The following is a 19,040-nucleotide window of genomic DNA, read 5'->3' on the forward strand; positions in this document are numbered from 1 at the left end:
GTTAAACAGTCACACCGTCGTCTTTATATTCTCGTCTTCATCAAAAGTTACCATGCTGTATATGTACGGCTTTACAGTAATGTCACAAATGGTTAAACCACATACAGACCCGTACAATGGAACTCCGACGTTTCAAACAATTTTAATTTCCACAACACCACATGCATGATATGACTAAGTAAGCTTGTCAGTCTAAACCGTCGACTCAGAGAGTCCTAAAGAAATCAAAGTCACATTACCATGGTGACATAGTTATATTTTCTGGTCATTCGCAATACACAACCTTATATGAAAAGCTGACGTTTTCCTTTCTCCAATGAATAAACAAAATTAGCTAAAAGTAAAGAAGGAACTAAAAATAACAACTAAATTTTACAACAATTGCAAAACTAATACCAGTTATTCCGGACGGAATACTCTAGTTTGATCTACTAAGTTTCGTATCTGTTCTATAAACCATTTAATACTAACCACAGACAAGGAAGGCTGTAACCACAGACAAGGAAGGCTGTAACCACAGACAAGGAAGGCTGTAACCACAGACAAGGAAGGCTGTGGTTCAAGTTATATTGATATTACTACATCTCAGGACAAGTTTCAAATACTAAAAATTGATAACTTTACAAATAAACCCTAGAGTGAACTCTTTCATGCAAGACCATTCCATTGAAAGTGTCACTATCAAAAATATACGTTGCCGTCCACTGCGTCCCTTCCTATATTCATGCCAGTATAGATAAGGCAATGGAAAATTGAAAATAATGATACTGCTTCACCTAGTCATTGGTATCTTTTGCAGTTGAAATCGATATGTGTACGCTAGGAATGAGAGATTTACTGATAGTAGATAAGGCAATGTTTGTAGGTTGGAGTAGCCGGCCACTAATGCGAGAACCTGGGGATTGAAAGGGGTGGGGTGGGGTGGGGGTTTAAAATGGGACACAGTGACAATTTTCATGTGTAAAGTTCAACGTTTAATCTGGGCCAAACACTGAGCTTGTTACCGAACTTGATTTGTCACTTAATAGGCCCACCACGGAATATTTCAAGCGAACTAATGATGCTCTGTTATCAGGGTCAAAGGTAGCAGAATTTCTGAACCCCTTTTGCTACGAGTTAACTTTTGTTGAGGTTATATACTGGTCACACTTTATCACACACATACGCACGACACATACGCATGCACGCACGCACGTATGCACACACAGGCAGACATATATGTGTGCGCATATACACACCCACATATATATATATATATATACATACATATGTACACACACACACATACACACATAAAGGTGTTTCTAGATTCCTTGAGAAGCATAATAAGTTTAAATGCATTGTAATTTCCACTGCATAATTCACTTCCTGAGGGTATGAAACAATGTCAGACAGCCCCCGAAGTACATACATTGTCCTATCATAACCAGAACTAAAAAGAAACAATTACATAGAATAGAACAATGTTATGGTATTTTATACTTTGAAAAGTCGTCTTTATTCAAATATCATTTCCGATATATATACAATGAATGTTCAAGGTTGAGAGAGATTTATACATGGTCAAATATACAAAACAGTCTTTTTGTTCATGGAAGTAGGAATAATTACGAGTCCTTGTTTTTTTTGTTTTTTTAAAGAATGGTTGAGCAGTTATGAATACAATGAAATTCACACAAAAACTGTTATACAAAACTGATAATATGTACAGAGTGAAGAAAGAAGGTTACTGGGTCCAAGACATTTCACTTAAAACTGGGTTTTGAGGACATGATTTGTGTAAGCACAAATATCAACATGTACATGACAAACAAATAACATAATGAAATAACAATTGTTGATATTGAGTTAAGCATAATTCCATAGAATACAAAGGTTGGTCCAGGATCTATGATGTATTTAATGTCCTTGATACATATTTACATGGTGTGTTGATAATTGCTGGTGATGTTATAGTCTATACTATGAGTCAGCAATTCTGTGAATTTTATTTATCCTGGCAATGATTTCTGATTCCCTTTCCTTTAACTTCTTGCCAACGTCAACCTAAAATGAATAGACGGAGAAGTATAAGCAAATAATTGATAAGAGTGTGCCAAATGTGATTAGTAGATCATGTATGTATCTGATAAGATTGTGCCAAACAGGATACAACACTCTACATTACAGAGATTGTAATATCTGTCAACATCTACTCATAGAGGCACTACTGCAGTCAGGGTTTGATTACAGTCTGTCCACTCAGACTTTGAATGATCAACTTCATGGGACTATTGCACAGCTCAAGGAACTCATCAATGCACTACCATGTAAAACTTCATAGGTTAATAAGAAATGTTCATGTGTTGATACAAATGTTCCACAAAATACTTCTCAAACGGTTGCCAACACTGCAAGCTACATTGACACCTGGCATTCTGGCAACAATATTATTCAGCATTCACAAATCTCAGAGGTCAGTATGAGCACATCACATGTGCTCACCCAGATTGACAAAGATTGGCAGCTAGTCCATATTCCATGCAAATTATCACTTCAGGCAACATGTTGAGCCAAAATTTCAATGCTGTGCTGACACTTTGAAGGGGAAAACTTGTGTGCAGGATTCAAGTGCTGCTCACCAGCACATATTGTCATATATTTATGACAAATGTAAACCACAGTTATTTTTGATACTCCAAAGACACACTGAAAAACTACTGTTTTTTAGTACTTTATCAGTGGTGATCCTACATACATTTTTGAACTGAAAATTGTGTTGTAAATCTACATTTCATTGCTGTGGACAACTATAGTTTCCATGTTACTGCACCAAGTAAAATTGTGTTGTAAATCTACATTTCATTGCTGTGGACAACTATAGTTTCCATGTTACTGCACCAAGTAAAATTGTGTTGTAAATCTACATTTCATTGTTGTGGACAACTATAGTTTCCATGTTACTGCACCAAGTAAAATTGTGTTGTAAATCTACATTTCATTGCTGTGGACAATTAGTTTCCACTTTACTGCACCAAGTAAAATTGTGTTGTAAATCTACATTTCATTGCTGTGGACAATTAGTTTCCATGTTACTGCACCAAGTAAAATTGTGTTGTAAATCTACATTTCATTGCTGTGGACAATTAGTTTCCACTTTACTGCACCAAGTAAAATTGTGTTGTAAATCTACATTTCATTGCTGTGGACAATTAGTTTCCATGTTACTGCACCAAGTAAAATTGTGTTGTAAATCCACATTCCATTGCTGTGGACAATTAGTTTCCATGTTACTGCACCAAGTAAAATTGTGTTGTAAATCCACATTCCATTGCTGTGGACAATTAGTTTCCATGTTACTGCACCAAGTAAAATTGTGTTGTAAATCTACATTCCATTGCTGTGGACAATTATAGTTTCCATGTTACTGTACCAAGTAAAATACTCTAATGAATAATATTTGATTTGAATGAAGAATTGTTTCACTGCTTTGAGAATGCTTTGTATACATTTTTCATACAATGTTACATGATTACATAGATAATTTTTATGTCTACTAAGTAGCATTTGTATCAACATATGAACACTTCTTATTAACCTATGAAGTTTTACATGGGAGTACATTGATGAGTTCCTCAACTTGCACAATATTCACATGAAGGTGATCATTCAAAAGTCTGTAAACTTGCCACACTGTTATTTAGTTAGTAGTGTGTCTTTCAGTTTTACTCTACCAAACAACACAGGTTTTCAAGGGCACTGTGGTTTCTCCTGCATTGACACTGAACCCATGAGGGCTGGCCCTCACTGGACTTCTGGAGAGATATAGCCCAGAGACTTGGTCATCCGGATTGAAATTGTCATTCACTAGAGTAGTATGTCGACTCAGATAGCCAAGTCTCTGGGTGGTTATGGGAGACAAGTTTATAAAACTTTAAGAACATAATCCAGTCTAAATAAAGATGATTATTATTTATGGAGGTCAGACAATAACTAGCTGAAGTAAATGAAATAGAATCTGAGTAAACTTATGGTATTTATGTACTCAGTCCAAATACAGAACTCAGAAAAGCTGAAGTTCAAATTTGTACTTTTCTCTTATAGAGCTATCTCAACCACATTTGTAATCTGGTATAAAGATTAGCTATCTCATTCTTTCCAGTTACAGTTCATTCAAATATAGTTAATTTTCACCTGATATTAAACAAGTGTGTACATGAGAGCTGAATAGGAAGAATTGTTCAGATTTGCAATGTCAGCATATTAAAAAATCTTTACTTGGATCTATGTAAGTATGTCTTTACATGGATGATGGATCATGGCTTAACATGCAATCAACATATTAATTTTATAATTATAACTACCATAACCTGTATAGATTATATACTGTAGTCATGGTTTTTGGCACTGGATTTATTTGACCTGAATATGTGCACAAGCTTTTTCTTCACAAATAAGTCTGGCTAACATACTTAATGGGTCATATTTCTACACTTGCTATTGTAAAATGTGTCATTAACAATTGCACTGAATACAGTGGACTGACTGAATAAGTTACTTGTAAGGCCTAAAATTTTTTTTTTTGATTCCGGTTACCCAAGCCCACCTACCTATTCACTGTTGACCCTAAGCTTTTTTGAAGTATTTGAGAAAAAAATAATAAAATCACAAAAATTGACATCAAATTAAAAAGACAATACATTGTATAAAACTGTTCTTCCAATCTGTAATGCCTGTACATCTGATAGGAAGAAATACACAACACAGAGACCATTTGGAAAACAATGGAAAACCTGAACTAGACACTCACACAGAAAAAATAAAAATAACCACCTCATATAACAAAATAAAATAAAAAATCTACCTACCCCACCTATTCTAAAATTGAGTGTAATCAGAACCACAAAAATATTTTTATTAGGCCTTAGCACTATCAAAAAAAATACCCCAGCATCTGGGCTTGTGCCAGGATATACATTAATTGTCCTAAAAGTAGGCCACATACCGGTACATGTATGTTGGCCTTTATCAAATAAATACATCAACACCCATATATTTGTTTCTTTTCCTTTGCCAAATACATGTCATGTACAACAAGCATGACATACTCCAGAAATATTGAAGATTAAAGTGTGACCAGCATTAAGTTTGACATCAATGTATTTGAACCACACAATTCTTGTATTCATACAATCCTCATTTTTGTTTTAACTTTACTGTGTTATCAGCCAGATGCTATATATATCTATCAAAACATCCACCTTAAATGATCACACATGCGTACAGTGCTGTCCCTACAATATTTTCACAGAGCCCACTTGTAGACTACAAAATGAGCATTTAAGGTCTGGTGGATGGTTTGAGCATACAATAAACATGCTTGGAATGTGATTTTCATTTTAACAAGCGGGGCTCAGGGCTCACATAACTTTGTTCAAAGAGAAAACTGTGGGCCACCACTAAGAAAAACACTTCCATTTTCATCATAAGATAATTAAAATGATGAATTAAAGCCCATTAAAAGATTGCCTAAGACCCTTTCACCTTCAAACCTGAATGCAATGATGTCTAATTAAGCTTTAGAGCTTAAATTCTGAATCAGCAAAAAAATGTGTTGATTTAGAGGATAGGGTGTTGTATGCACAATAGTATGGATCTTATGTCATCCTTACTTATTGCTATTGTTGTACTATTTGAAGGACAGAGATTAACCCATCTAAATATGAAAGACTGCAAAAACAACACAATGCAGCCTCTTTTAAGTTTAATGCAAGTAATTCCTATTAATCAAGGTGACAGAGACTTAGAAATTTAACATATGATGAATGTTAATTATGCTAATGATCGCCAGTGTTACTGCTATGGCTTAATCACCATAGGTTAGTATAACATTCAATCAATCACTGGAACTATCAAGCAATTTGTCAGGTGCCAGTGTCTATTAATAAATCACAAAGTTCATAGGTGCTGTATACTAGTAGTTGGAAACCTCTGGAGAATAGATATTGGTCATTACATTCTTTTTGAAGTAGGTTTTATCCATTATTCCACAAACAGGGCATGCTAGTAAGCACACCTGCAATGTAACACTAATTAATTTGCAATTGAGTTCATGCAATGAACATTTGGCAGGTGATCAGCGTGTCCTGAAAGTTAGCTTAATATGAATTAGGTCTGATAAGTAGGCCAGTTGAAGTCCATCCAGAGATACAGTGAATGCTGAACACACAAACACACTGCTATCTCAGATTTATGTGCAAAATAAAGAGGCGTTCCATAAATTTATGAAAACATGGAATTCTCGGTACCTGCAATAGCATTTTACCTCATGCTAGAGGGTCAAAATAGAACAAGAAGGTTGACTTATTCTCAGTACCTGCAATAGCATTTTACCTCATGCTAGAGGTTCAAAATAGAACAAGAAGGTCAACTTATTCTCAGTACCTGCAACAGCATTTTACGTAACCTCATGCTAGAGGGTCAAAATAGAACAAGAACATGCCTATAGTAATGCATGTGAAGCACGTGGAGCAGAAATTATGGTGTCAATCGGGAAATCCAATGTACATTATTTTATGATGTGCCTCAGCAGTAAAGATCTATTAAGTCTAAGAATTAAGTCTTAAAATTTATGATGTAGTTGTTTACATTGTTGTATATTGTTGTATATTGTTGATGACACACACACTAACCTGTAAATCCCCAAGCATGTCCCTGGCCACTTCATCCATGATTCTCTTAACATCCTCTGCTGTGACTCCTTCTAAGGGGTCAACTGCAGGAGTCTCTGTATCACCTGTTAGACAAACAGCAATATTTAAATCATTTATGATATTGTCATAACACCTAACAAAATTCAAGATACCTTATACCACACCTGGAAAACATTTTATACTTTCATTTATATATACAATCGACATGCAGAGTTACATCATGGATGGAGAGTGCTTCAAGCAATGTAGTCTTAAATAGATAGCAAAGAGAAGTGTTTATCATGTACTTGTATGTCTTTCCATTAACCCCCCTCCCCCACCCACCCCATCTGGTTTACCCTCTTTTTTTCAAAGGGTAAGCAACATGAACATGGGGTGGAAAGGTTAGAAGTGGGGATAATGTTTTCAAATTTGTAGTTTTTATTAAAATTATGAATGTTTTTAGAAAAATGGCAATGAAAAGTTATGATTTTTGAGTTTTCATTTTGATACTGTATGATATTGTTAATTTAGATTTTTCATATTTATATGATTCATGAATGTATTACATGAACATGATCTCTCTGAGATGTAAAAGTCAGATTTACCCCAACTGTGCACTCTTATGTAAAGAAAAAAAAAGTTGCAACACCTTTGGCAATAAAAAGAATGTCAGCTGTGTGGAGCATGCATGTGGAATGAAAGATTAATAAAATGTCAATGAAATGAAAATGCAGGGTCATTAAATGCAGTCACACAGTACATCTCATACACAGACCTTCACTTTGAACATTGTCAACTGCTGGTGAATCCATTGAAGGCCTGGGTGTTGTTGCTATAGGTAAAAACATTTAATGAAAAAATATACAATCACTAAGACTTGCTGAATACCATTTTATTTTATACCTTTGGTACCCTAAATAATCCACAACCTTTGTTGGAAAGTAAGAAACGTTATAAACATTGCAAACTCTGCTTTTACAGTAAAGGGATATTTCACACCACCTCAACAGTTTAATTTTTATCTAAGTGTTAAATACAACTCAACCACTTCCATATTTATGCCAATCTTAGGTTTGAAATGAACATCAAATCTTCATATACATGTATTGATGAAAGATTTATAGGTGTGCATTTTCATCAGTGATATTAACAGTGTTTTGGATGCACCCAAAATTACGTCTTTGAATCAATCCTCATGGTTACTAGAATATGCAGTTCTTCACATTAAACAAATACGTACACCACAGATAATGTCCAGATCTGGCCCAGAATGATGATAATAGACCATAACACTCATTTTGTGGGTGAAGGCATGTTGGGGATCAATTTTCTAAAACTATCTAAATACGACATAAGCTTGAATCTGTAGACTTGCCATGTGAAAGTTTGTGTACAGTCGTTTGCAAAAAAACTAAAATTAAAGATGGTAGTTTACAAATAAATTTGACATAACTGAACATTATCCTACTCATGCGATACTTTGCACGTAAGGCCATTTTCAGTATCAAAGTTTCCTTGCACACAGCATGCACAGTACATTCTCACTTTTCATTTATTTTAAGTTGCTTACTTCAGAATTTTGTACTTTTTTAAAATAATAGCTCAAATTCTAAGAATTTAGTATTGTGAACACCACTTGAAATTATTTGGATAGGTGTCTGCGTTGACTTAAATATTATAAATGACACTTTGTTTCATGAGAAAATGCATGCAAATACCATTAGATTAATGTCTGACAGTAACTAACCTAGTCTTGGTTACCCAGACTCTTGCCACTGGGGGCTCTGCCTACAAGACCTCTCCAAGTGAAAGTTCAGGGAAACGAGATTCCAATTCGCCCGTGCAGGAATTAGATTCTAGAGCAGTGCATGCTGAGGAATACTTCACTTCCAACATTGTAGGCTAAATGATTTAGGTACTTTTGCGACAAGTTATCACTTCTCAAGTGAGTGATACATCTAAACTACAACAAACAGGCCTCGTACGCCCATTTTTTATGACTTGGAAGAAATGCACTGTGTGACTCCTGGTGTGGGGTAGTTGAAATGTGGTTTCCCCACATTCTTGCCTGGTGGTCTGAAGGAAGAGCCCAAGTGGTGAGAGTCTGGGTAACCAAGACTATAACTAACTAGGTATATTATGTAAAGCCAAATGTTTGAATCCATGTTTGTGAATTAGTGTCGCCATCTTACCATTGGAGTCATAAGGATTACATAGGATCATTCTTTTGTTCAGATGCAACTTTTCTATATCTCTACAGGCCAACTGTACTTCTAACCCACAATTTAATCCAATACAGGACTTTACGTTAGCAGCTCACAAATGTAGGAATTCTGTGTTCTTTGATTCCTATCTTAGTAGAAACAGGATCATTCTTTTGTTCAAAACGAATGTTTTCTATACCTCTACCATACCAAATTTTAATTCTATTCCAACACAGGCCTTTCATTAGTTACTCACCTGCAGATACACCTTTTTCATCCTCCTTAGCTTCATTTTCTACCGTTTCTTCTCCATCAACTTCAGGTGATGTAACAGGTGTTGCTATTTGACTGTTGTAAATGTCTTCATCAATACCCTCATCTAGGGGTGGTGGGTAGGGCAAATCAGCTTTAGGTAATACTTCAATAACCAGCTGTAATGTGTAAATAATGTCATTATATTGGTTATATTGGTTAGTTATGTCTTATTACATCAAATTATTCATATGTCATGGACTCATGGTTAAAACTCACTTTGTGCCAACAACAGAAACAGTGTAAGATTACTCATAAACCAAACCTATAGCTCTGTAACTAAAAGTAACATTTTAGATGTTCTTATCCTATATATAAGATACAGTAATCCCATGTTATTCATTGGTCAGTTATCAAGTAGAGCTAATTTGGTGTTATAATGTGTTATAATCAACCTATGTTACTTCATTTTACAATTTCAATGACCTGGTGTACATAGACAAGTAGCTTTAGATAAATATATGTATGTTTACGCAGTTTGCTGCATATATTAGTTTAAATACATCTGGTGGAATTACACAGCCATCATTCAATGCAGTCCTTTGTTTTAATAATGAAATCATAGTATCAATGCATTGTTTCTTGGAGATACTTCCTTTTAACTCCAGCCCAAACATGTCTGATCCGACTGCTGTGCTCTCCAAATCAGCCAAACATTATAACATGCAACATTGTCGTTGGAAGATAACAATATTGCAAACCTTCCTTCAAGTTATCATTTAAGGTTAACATCCCAATAAACTCAAGAACATTCAAATTAATTTAATTTTACAACTATAATAATACTGGTATTATATATCATTTGTTATATTTATGCCATGCATTTAATATGCAATACAGCCATGCATAAATTACAGCAATTTACTTGATAAGTGTGGGATCAACAACTACCCCTCCTATCATATATGACAAGCCAATATTAAAGCAGATGAAATCTTATTCACTTACAGTAATAATCATATAACACATTTACACTATATATATATCTATATTTATGTTATACAGCATGCACTTTGGTGAACATCTAGAATCACTTGAAGGATTCACACTGATTGATCATCTGATAGAGAAATACTTGATTTATTTTAACTGTTGTTTATTTTTGCTACTCTCTCACCTTTACCATCTCTTAAAAGGAAGTAGTCTAAAATTGTCAAATCATAGAGGAAAGTCGAAGAACTGATATAAACAACAATCAATTCCATTGATATCTCTTTCAGATTTCAATCAGTTTTGAACGTTACTGTAAACATGGACACTTTTGAATTTCAAAAAGAAAATGAAATTTGTAAGTCCTATAATCATTTTACAATATTTTTTGGGGAAAAACAACAGGGTGACTTATGTACCAATTATTTTTCAAGTTACACATGTATCTATTTGTTTGAATGATTTGTTTCACTATATTTAGGACAAGTCTAAATATTTTTTCTTTGATGATTTGATTATTTCCAATCTTGTTCACAGTACATCAAATATTTTGTGTAACTTTACAATAATTAACATTACCACAAACCATGGATGATGATCATGAAGACTAAGAACAAAACTTGCAGTACACTTTGACAAAAGTCAAACACATCTTACAAATCTTTGGATTAGTGCAATGGATAATGTGAAATTATTAGTTAGAAACTAGTGCTACGATACAATAGAAAACAACACCAGTGACCTCATGAGGAAATATCCCCTTTACTTACTTTCTCCTAAAATGACCATGAGACAGTAGTTGTAGGGAAATTGAAGGAAATAAGACATTGTTATTAACTACTCTACATCAAATATAGACTGAATTTTGGTTTTTGCATGGGGAGTATAAGTCAATTTTTTGGTTCCAAGATGTACTGCATGAGATGCTGTCCTTTTTGAGACTACTTTTTGGCTTGTTTTTTTTTTTTCAATCTAATTATAATGACATTTCATATTGACCTTCTAACCATGAGTTTTTTTATATAATACAGACTAAATGACACCAATTATGGTAAAAGTTTTTATGCGTAAATCCAGGTGACAACCTTTCCCCTGGGTAGAGTGCGTGTACAAAAACACATGTCATTGTATGGAGGTGCATGATACATTTCGGAACCAACAATATGACCGATGAGAGATCTACATAAATTAGAATGCAGGATACAATAGTACAGTTACCAAATTATTAGGAGATTCAAAATAGGGAGAATAAATGAAATGAATAAATTTTGTCTTTCTTTTCAGCAGTGAAAGACTGAAAAATGGAAATTTTCAGTTGAATTAATAATGGGGGATTTGTTACATATCATGAGGAATGCCAGTCATAACGGGCCGTTAAGTTCACGGGCCGTTATGACTGGCTACCATCATGAGTAGAGACATCGATGGCTAGTACATTCATCATGATCAAGAAACCATATCCTATTACAGTCATTGAGAATGAAAGTCATTGAGAAGATGACAAAAATCAGGAAATATGGTAACTGTGAACTTTAACAATTAGCAAGAACATAGTGTTGAATTGCTCCAAGTTCAGGTTGATGGGTGATAGAGAAAATAATTTTTGACATGATTTGCTGTACAATTTTGATAAATACATCACAACAATCACATCATAGAGTTAAAATAAATTTAATATCTTGAATTAATATTGTCCTTGGTGATTATCATCTTTTTAAAATTATATTCAAAATTTTGTTTTAAAATATTGTAGATTTTATAGTTGACTCTTGTAAATGAATTGTCTGGAACACTAAATTGTCTGTGGAATGTCAGGGATGGCACACAGAAGATTTAACTTGTTTTAAAAACTTTTACTGTACAAGTATGCAAAGTTATACTCACTTCTCTACACACAATTTGTTCTTCCCTTTCCTGATGAAATAGAAATTCATATAACTTGTAATGTTGGAAAAATCTAAAATAGAGGAAGTGGGAGAAAATTAGAATTGAAGAAGGTATTAGTTATGTTGAATATATATATTACATTGTATATACAATGTAGGTGTCATTTCAAATAACATACATGTACATACATCATGATGATATGGAGGGAATGAACTTCATCCTGTGATATGGTATTTTCAAATTTATTTTAAAAAGTTAAGAAATCTAATTTAAGTTAATTTAAGTTATATTCAAATTATTCAATTTTATTCAAAAGGCATCATTCCATATAAATTCTCTTTTTTATTCTTTTCTTTTCTTACATAATCATTGTAAAAGATCTAAGCACTGACGGTGTTGACAGTAAATTTACCCCTATTTCACTTGTATCAGATTTTAAAACTTTTTCCACTACACCCAAGCAAACTTACATGTTGTTAGCTATCATAATCATAAACTGCTGTCATACAACGAGAATACTTACGTCTGTTGTAGATAATCTGTTAAAGTTTTAGCTTGGCTGATGTCAAAGAAATCAAGTCCTCCACTAAATTCGCTGTTTTCATTACCAATACCAATTAACATTTTCTTGAATTCTTTCAGGTTGTCTACTAAACTCATCTTTTTGTCTGTGAAGGAAGAGAGAGAGAGAGAGAGAGAGAGAGAGAGAGAGAGAGAGAGAGAGAGAGAGAGAGAGAGAGAGAGAGAGAGAGAGAGAGAGAGAGACAGAGACAGAGACAGAGAGAGAGACAGAGAGAGAGAGAGAGAGAGAGAGAGAGACAGAGAGACGGAGAGAGAGAGAAACAGAGAGAGACAGAGAGACAGAGAGAAACAGAGAGAGAGAGAGAGAGATGTAGACAATGTTGTTATTCATTATGAAATGTTGTAAGAACAGTGAGTTTGATACAATCAGCTGACTCTGCAATTACTCTACAGTAAAATAGGCAATACTAATAGTAATGAATACCAACAGAGCAGGTGACTGTTGCAAATCAGTCCAAAATACAGTTCCCTTTATCTGAGGACAGACTGTTCAATGTACAAGTACTCATTTTATCAATATCATTAACCTTTTTAACAATTCATAATATGCCACGTTTTAGAACTTCTGAGGATTCAAACCCAACCAGTCACATTAGTGTTATCTTATCATATCAGTGGAGCCATAAGGATTGTGTGGGGTCATTCTTTTGTTCAAAACGAACAATACATACAGTTCAACCAGACAACTGTTTTAACACTTAAATTTTAATCCTAATCCAAACTGGGCTTTAACTTTTCTAAACTTTTGTGCAAAGGTAATAAAATACTTGCAGACCTCTAGGTTGACAGATATTCATCTTACCTTTGATATTTTCTAAAAGTGTATTTAAGACTGTGATGAATCCAGAGATCTGTTGTACTGAGAAGTTTTGTTCTTTTGCCCACCAGAAACTAGACACATAGAAGTCCAGAAGAACACCTTCATTTAGGTCAACAGGGTGGTTAGTTAATTTCAGAATTTCAGCCATTTTCCTATAAATGAAAGTGTAAAAAAAGGTGAGCCAATGTTTAAAAAAGTAGCACACTGCATCAATAGTACCAAATCATACTCTGTAACTTACCCACATGGTAGGGTTTCTGGTCTTGTTTTGTAAAGTAACATGTACTATTTTCCACAAATCAAGCAGACACACCTACTAATATTTATCTATGAATGATGGGCTTAGGAGTTGCTCGACATTTTATACAGAAACATCATACTGATGATTTCCCTATCACCTACATGTATCTTATCATGGATTCATACTATATATTACCACACATAGTATCACACCAATGCTCATAAAATTTTCAATGTTTACCATGAAATATCATGTGATAATATTGGAAGTTGACTGAATAATATATATTATTTTCATCTGGAAGAACCATCTGAAAATGTCAATTCTCAATAAATGAACATTAATGAATATTATGACCACTTCTCTTTGCAGATGTGTGAAATCAGTTGGACCCTACAAAGGGCTTCACATTGACCATATTATGATTTAGGAAACAATCTGTATAATTGCCAATATTGTATACACACAGATAAATGACTCATGTATTTACACCATGGCAAGAAATAGCCTTGATAATTTGATAAAACAAAGGAGTGATAACGATATCATACAATTGTGTATAAATTATAATGGAAAAACAACTAACAAGCTCACTCACTTTTCAAGGTCTTCAACTGTTAGGTCTTGTAGAGTTTGCATTTGAGCATTTGAGAGAATTTTCCATGCAAGGGAACCCTCTCTTTCTTGTGCTCGTGCCTCATCATCCTGTGGTATGAGAAAAGGTGTATTTCAGTTAAAAAGTTAGAACACAAACCATGGAGGTGTCTATGACATTGGCAAAGACATCTGACAGTCTCTGTTAGATGAAGTCTTCACATAACTGGGTTGATGATTTTTTAGAATGTGGTCGTGTGATGCTATTGTGCCATTTTCCCAGCCTATTACCCTTGATGCTAATAGCCAAGGGAGCCAAACAACAATGTTGGTAAGAGAAATATTGTCATGATACCACAATAAACCAGGAGACTGTTCATATCAGTTTATGTTTAAAAAATTATTTACCAAAGCAACATTGACAGTTTTGTAATACATGCACTGTTACGTTGTATGTGCAATGTTATTGACAGCGTCTATCTGGTCAGACTGGGAATCAAGTTCTTGTCAAAAACTCAAGATTGTACGTTGTAAATGTAATGTATTCTTAACACTTCAGATCGATGATCGTGTTATGACAGCACATGACAAGTGGCAAATTTACAATACTCTTCGAATTTCTCTGAATACCATCACAAGAGCGTTTATACATGAACATGATATAAATAAACCGCAAAATTTTAAGAAAATCTGAGCGGAGGTTTATCACTCGTCTAGTTTATGGATGGGATCTCATGTATACAACCGTGGAATAACTCGAAAAACATTTCTCGGTAAAATTTCACAACGTAAAGTGATGTGATATTTACACTCAATGATCGCCAGTCGATATCTGCGTATGCCTCGGCTCCGTATCCCCTTCTTTGGATACTGGGTGCGCTTGTTTTGCTTTTCTTCGTCGAAGGCCTGGAGGACGCCATCTTGATTCGGAGGAATTGTTGCTAAGCAAAGTGCGCACGCGCATGACAATATCATGAAATCTCGCGGTAAATTCCCGAGATTTGAGTTTTTTAATCCCACACACCATACAACGCAACCTACAAGTACAATACTAGAATCATGAAAATAAACGCGACTTACCCTAAATCCACGCTGTGAGAGTAGATAAAAGATAAAAAAGACGGTAAATCAACAAGAATTACGAAAGAATTGCTTGAGAGAATAGTTTACTTATAAACGATGCAATATATAACTTTTACAAATCAAGTTGTAAGTTAAAGCCTGAACAAATTTGAATATTTAATTTCACGTAAGATAATACACCATTTTACGACAACACTGATTCACGTCATCTATTTTTCGTTTCGTTAAACAGCTAGGAATTATCAAAATGGTTTGAAACCCGTAAATATGGGATAATTCGAGATAGAGTTGGTACTCTTGGATAATTTAGTATTTTTGACCAGAATTATAATTACTTACGTCTTTCATAAGTGTCTTTCTGCTACCAGTACTTGAGGTACTCGTTGCACTGCCCTGGAAACAAACAATGCGCCAAAGAATTAGTTTTTGGGGGGATATCAGTGGTATTATGGTATGATATGACATGCATGTGATTATGTACTGCAAGTCAATTAGACGACAATATAGGCTAGGCAAGCACAACTATTTTTACATACATATGGATGTATTTTATATGAAATGACGCGGTTGCAGGATGCACAGGCACATGTGGGCTGTGAATAATCTTATTAACTACCGAATGATGTTTGAAATATTTTTCACGTATATACCTCATACACTCAGTCCACGTGATATATAAATTAGGTTCCAAGTTTTGCGAACAGGGTATAGCTATACAAACTACTGGTAAACTCCTGATTCTGGTTATTATCACAGTCCACAAGTTACTGTGCGGGGATAGCAGAAACAGTGGATTTAATTTTATCTTAGAATTATGTTTTGGGTGCATGTATCATTATATTAGTGATTGGTGCCCTTTTATAATATTTTATCATATAAATGTGTCCATGGTCAGGAGTGATGTCACTTACTTCCAGCAACCTCGTGGGTTGGAGAGACATTCTTCTCGCCGTTGAGGGCGATAAACCACTAACAGGAAGGCTACCCTATACAGTGTACAGAGTCAAGATAGAGTGGCTTAAAAACCTAATCTTCACTACGAGACTCTCATTATCCATTACCTTGTAGTAATGGTATGATAGCAACTCGTAATGGAGATAGGGTTTTAAGCTAAGAAACAGTAATGTGTAAAATACTGAAAAGATTTGTGTACACCAGTCCATGCACTAAAATAATCAACACCGTTGCTCTTACAATTTCCTTTATATACAGTGATAGTGCTTTCAAGAAGCACAGACTCTTTTCCGTAAATCATGAATAATCATTGACAACACTCTATCGATTTATCTCAGTTAAGCTTTATAAGATCGATTCTGTATTCTTCATCTACTATTACACTTATTGATTTTTCCTACATTATCGGAACAACTATTCGTATTGTCAACTTTTGGGAGCAACTATAGAACAGGGCCATTGCATATATATATATATATATATATATATATATATATATATATATATATATATATATGTGTGTGTGTGTGTGTGTGTGTGTGTGTGTGTGTGTGTGTGTGTGTGTGTGTGTGTGTGTGTGTGTGTGTGTGTGTGTGTGTGTGTGTGTGTGTGCGCGCGCGCGTGTGTGTGTGTGTGTGTGTGTGTGAAAACTATTGTGTGTATGCGCAATAGCTAATAGGCAGGCTAATGCAAACATGAAATGCATGTAATGTTTGTTATATATGTTAATTATTCTGTAGCTTAACACTTTAGTTATTGATCTTTGACCCGCATTTTCGATGGTCAAACTATGTTATACTTTAATAGTCATGTGATATTCAAAGAAGAGCGATTTCAAGATCTCCAGTTATCGATGAGTTACACCTGGGTTTACTCATTCCATTATCTACCTCAAGTTTTCTGTCTTTGTTTAAACAAACTTTGGTATTCAGACAATGAGATAGGACAAACACATTGATTCAAGTGATCACTCCAGAAAGTTGTCCATGGATTCTATTTGGTTCCTCACGAACACATATAACGGTGTATAAGACTTTGAATTACGTGTACTTCACACTGTAGTATAGATTACATGACTGGGGTATGAGAATTTGTACTGCGACTAGGTGATACACAGATTAGATATCAATATCACGATACAGTTTATTGTACATGTATAGGTGTCCAATCTCAGGTACTCGGAGACATAAAACAAATATTGGAAGTGGTTCAAGTACATGGCCAGCTGCAATTTAATGAGCATTATACATATTCACAACATCACTCACTTATTTCTATTAACTATATAATACAAATAGTTCACATATTATCATACCATTATTTGTAATACCTCGTTATAGAATCGAATATGAGAAGTAATATCCCGAGACCGTGTCACGAAGTGACTTTACAACTCACACTGGTTACCATAACAACTTGGAAAAGGATACAGAGAGATTTCATGAGAATCTTTCAAGACTGACATTATGCGCGCACATGCTTCACGTTGTCATAGTGACGACATTCTGTAATCTATCGAGTTCTGAGCTACCACTGCCAGGGCATGTAGGGGTCGAAGGTTCAATATTCATTATATTGTGATTGCAGAAGTAACTGGAAATAGTCCTACAAACAGTACTCAGAGACAATTATGTCTGAATAGAGGTACTGGAAATTATATCCAGTATTCCACTCACATATCTATACCCATATTGATTTCAAAGGTAACAAAGGCTTCTTTATAGCGAAAGAGGCAGAGAATGTCAAAATGAAATAGTTTTGTAAAGGTCAGGGCGCAATAGACGTATTTTCTATCTTGATTTTAAAAATGAGTACTGTAACATCTTTCTTTACCTGTCACGTGGTACTGGTTCCTTTTGTTTCAGACTCAGACAGACAGACAGACAGACAGACAGACAGACAGACAGACAGACAGACAAGTATACGTAGAAAGAGGGACATGAAAGGAAAAAGACTGAGACACAATATCCGATCAATTCTGACCTATTTTTATCTCTTTCAGTCTCTCATCATCTACGATTAGTTCAAAAGGTGCTGAATCCTAATTAAAATTACATTTTTTTAATCATTGTGAGCGGGAATGTATGAATCCAATCGACTGTTCATCCGTATTGTTTCTACAGCTATATCACATGCATTTGTTATTCGTGGATTGAGTTTTTATTTGAAACAGTTACTGTAAATATCACACAGCGACATTTTGCAACAGATCTAGACTTGATACGTTAGATTCCTATAAGCTTAATGTGGAGAAAAGAAACTCGAGAAGCGGTCTAGAAAACTGTAAACAACTCAACAAAAGCCAACCACTTACTCTACGTATGCCCATAGTGCTGCTTCTCCTTGACATCCTCCTATCTGACATTTTACGGCTTTGATTTGTCAACTGCGCCAAAAATATAACAATTCTATTCGTCTACGAGCGATATGATAACGCCACTTTTGATCGAAAAGAGTCAGTGTTCGGATTCCGTCATGTACATATTTGTATCCTAGGTCGTCTGTAAGAGAAATGATAATAGACGTTGGCGTGTTGATGACAGCAAGAAACCCGAGAACAACAATGTTACGCAATTTGTTTGGCCGCCAGAAGATTGATGGGGAAAACACTTGCCCAGGAAGGATGTCATATGAGACAAAGAATAAAAAAACATTTATTGAAACACTCATTTGTCATTTTAATCAGGAAAGCATCGACATAACCTAATGCAACCCGAGTAAGTGAAATACATCGCTGTAACCATGCAACCACACGGCTA

The 19,040-nt window shown here is 34.8% G+C and overlaps 1 protein-coding gene and 1 long non-coding RNA gene across 3 annotated transcripts; both read right to left on the reverse strand.

Annotated features, from left to right (window-relative positions):
* Positions 1-1,499: 1,499 nt before the first annotated feature.
* Positions 1,500-15,167, reverse strand: LOC144446761 (ciliary-associated calcium-binding coiled-coil protein 1-like). 2 transcript variants are annotated; one of them, XM_078136591.1, is made up of 9 exons: positions 15,054-15,167; positions 14,249-14,355; positions 13,392-13,561; positions 12,531-12,675; positions 12,005-12,077; positions 9,135-9,309; positions 7,450-7,506; positions 6,672-6,775; positions 1,500-2,046 (listed from the first exon to the last, which is right to left on the reverse strand). In XM_078136591.1, the coding sequence occupies exons 1-9, from the start codon at positions 15,162-15,164 to the stop codon at positions 1,963-1,965; spliced, it is 1,026 nt and encodes a 341-aa protein (XP_077992717.1). In that variant the 5' UTR covers positions 15,165-15,167; the 3' UTR covers positions 1,500-1,962. The 2 variants fall into 2 exon arrangements, with proteins under 2 accessions (XP_077992717.1, XP_077992718.1); XM_078136592.1 differs by lacking the exon at positions 7,450-7,506.
* A 510-nt stretch (positions 15,168-15,677) lies between these two features.
* LOC144446501 (uncharacterized) lies at positions 15,678-18,618 on the reverse strand. Its single transcript, XR_013481960.1, has 3 exons — positions 18,596-18,618; positions 16,239-16,313; positions 15,678-15,720 (listed from the first exon to the last, which is right to left on the reverse strand). It is a non-coding gene; the product is annotated as an uncharacterized LOC144446501 (long non-coding RNA).
* Between the last annotated feature and the right edge of the window lie 422 nt (positions 18,619-19,040).

This window comes from Glandiceps talaboti, chromosome 15 (assembly GCF_964340395.1).
Source record: "Glandiceps talaboti chromosome 15, keGlaTala1.1, whole genome shotgun sequence".
Lineage (NCBI taxonomy): Eukaryota > Metazoa > Hemichordata > Enteropneusta > Spengelidae > Glandiceps > Glandiceps talaboti.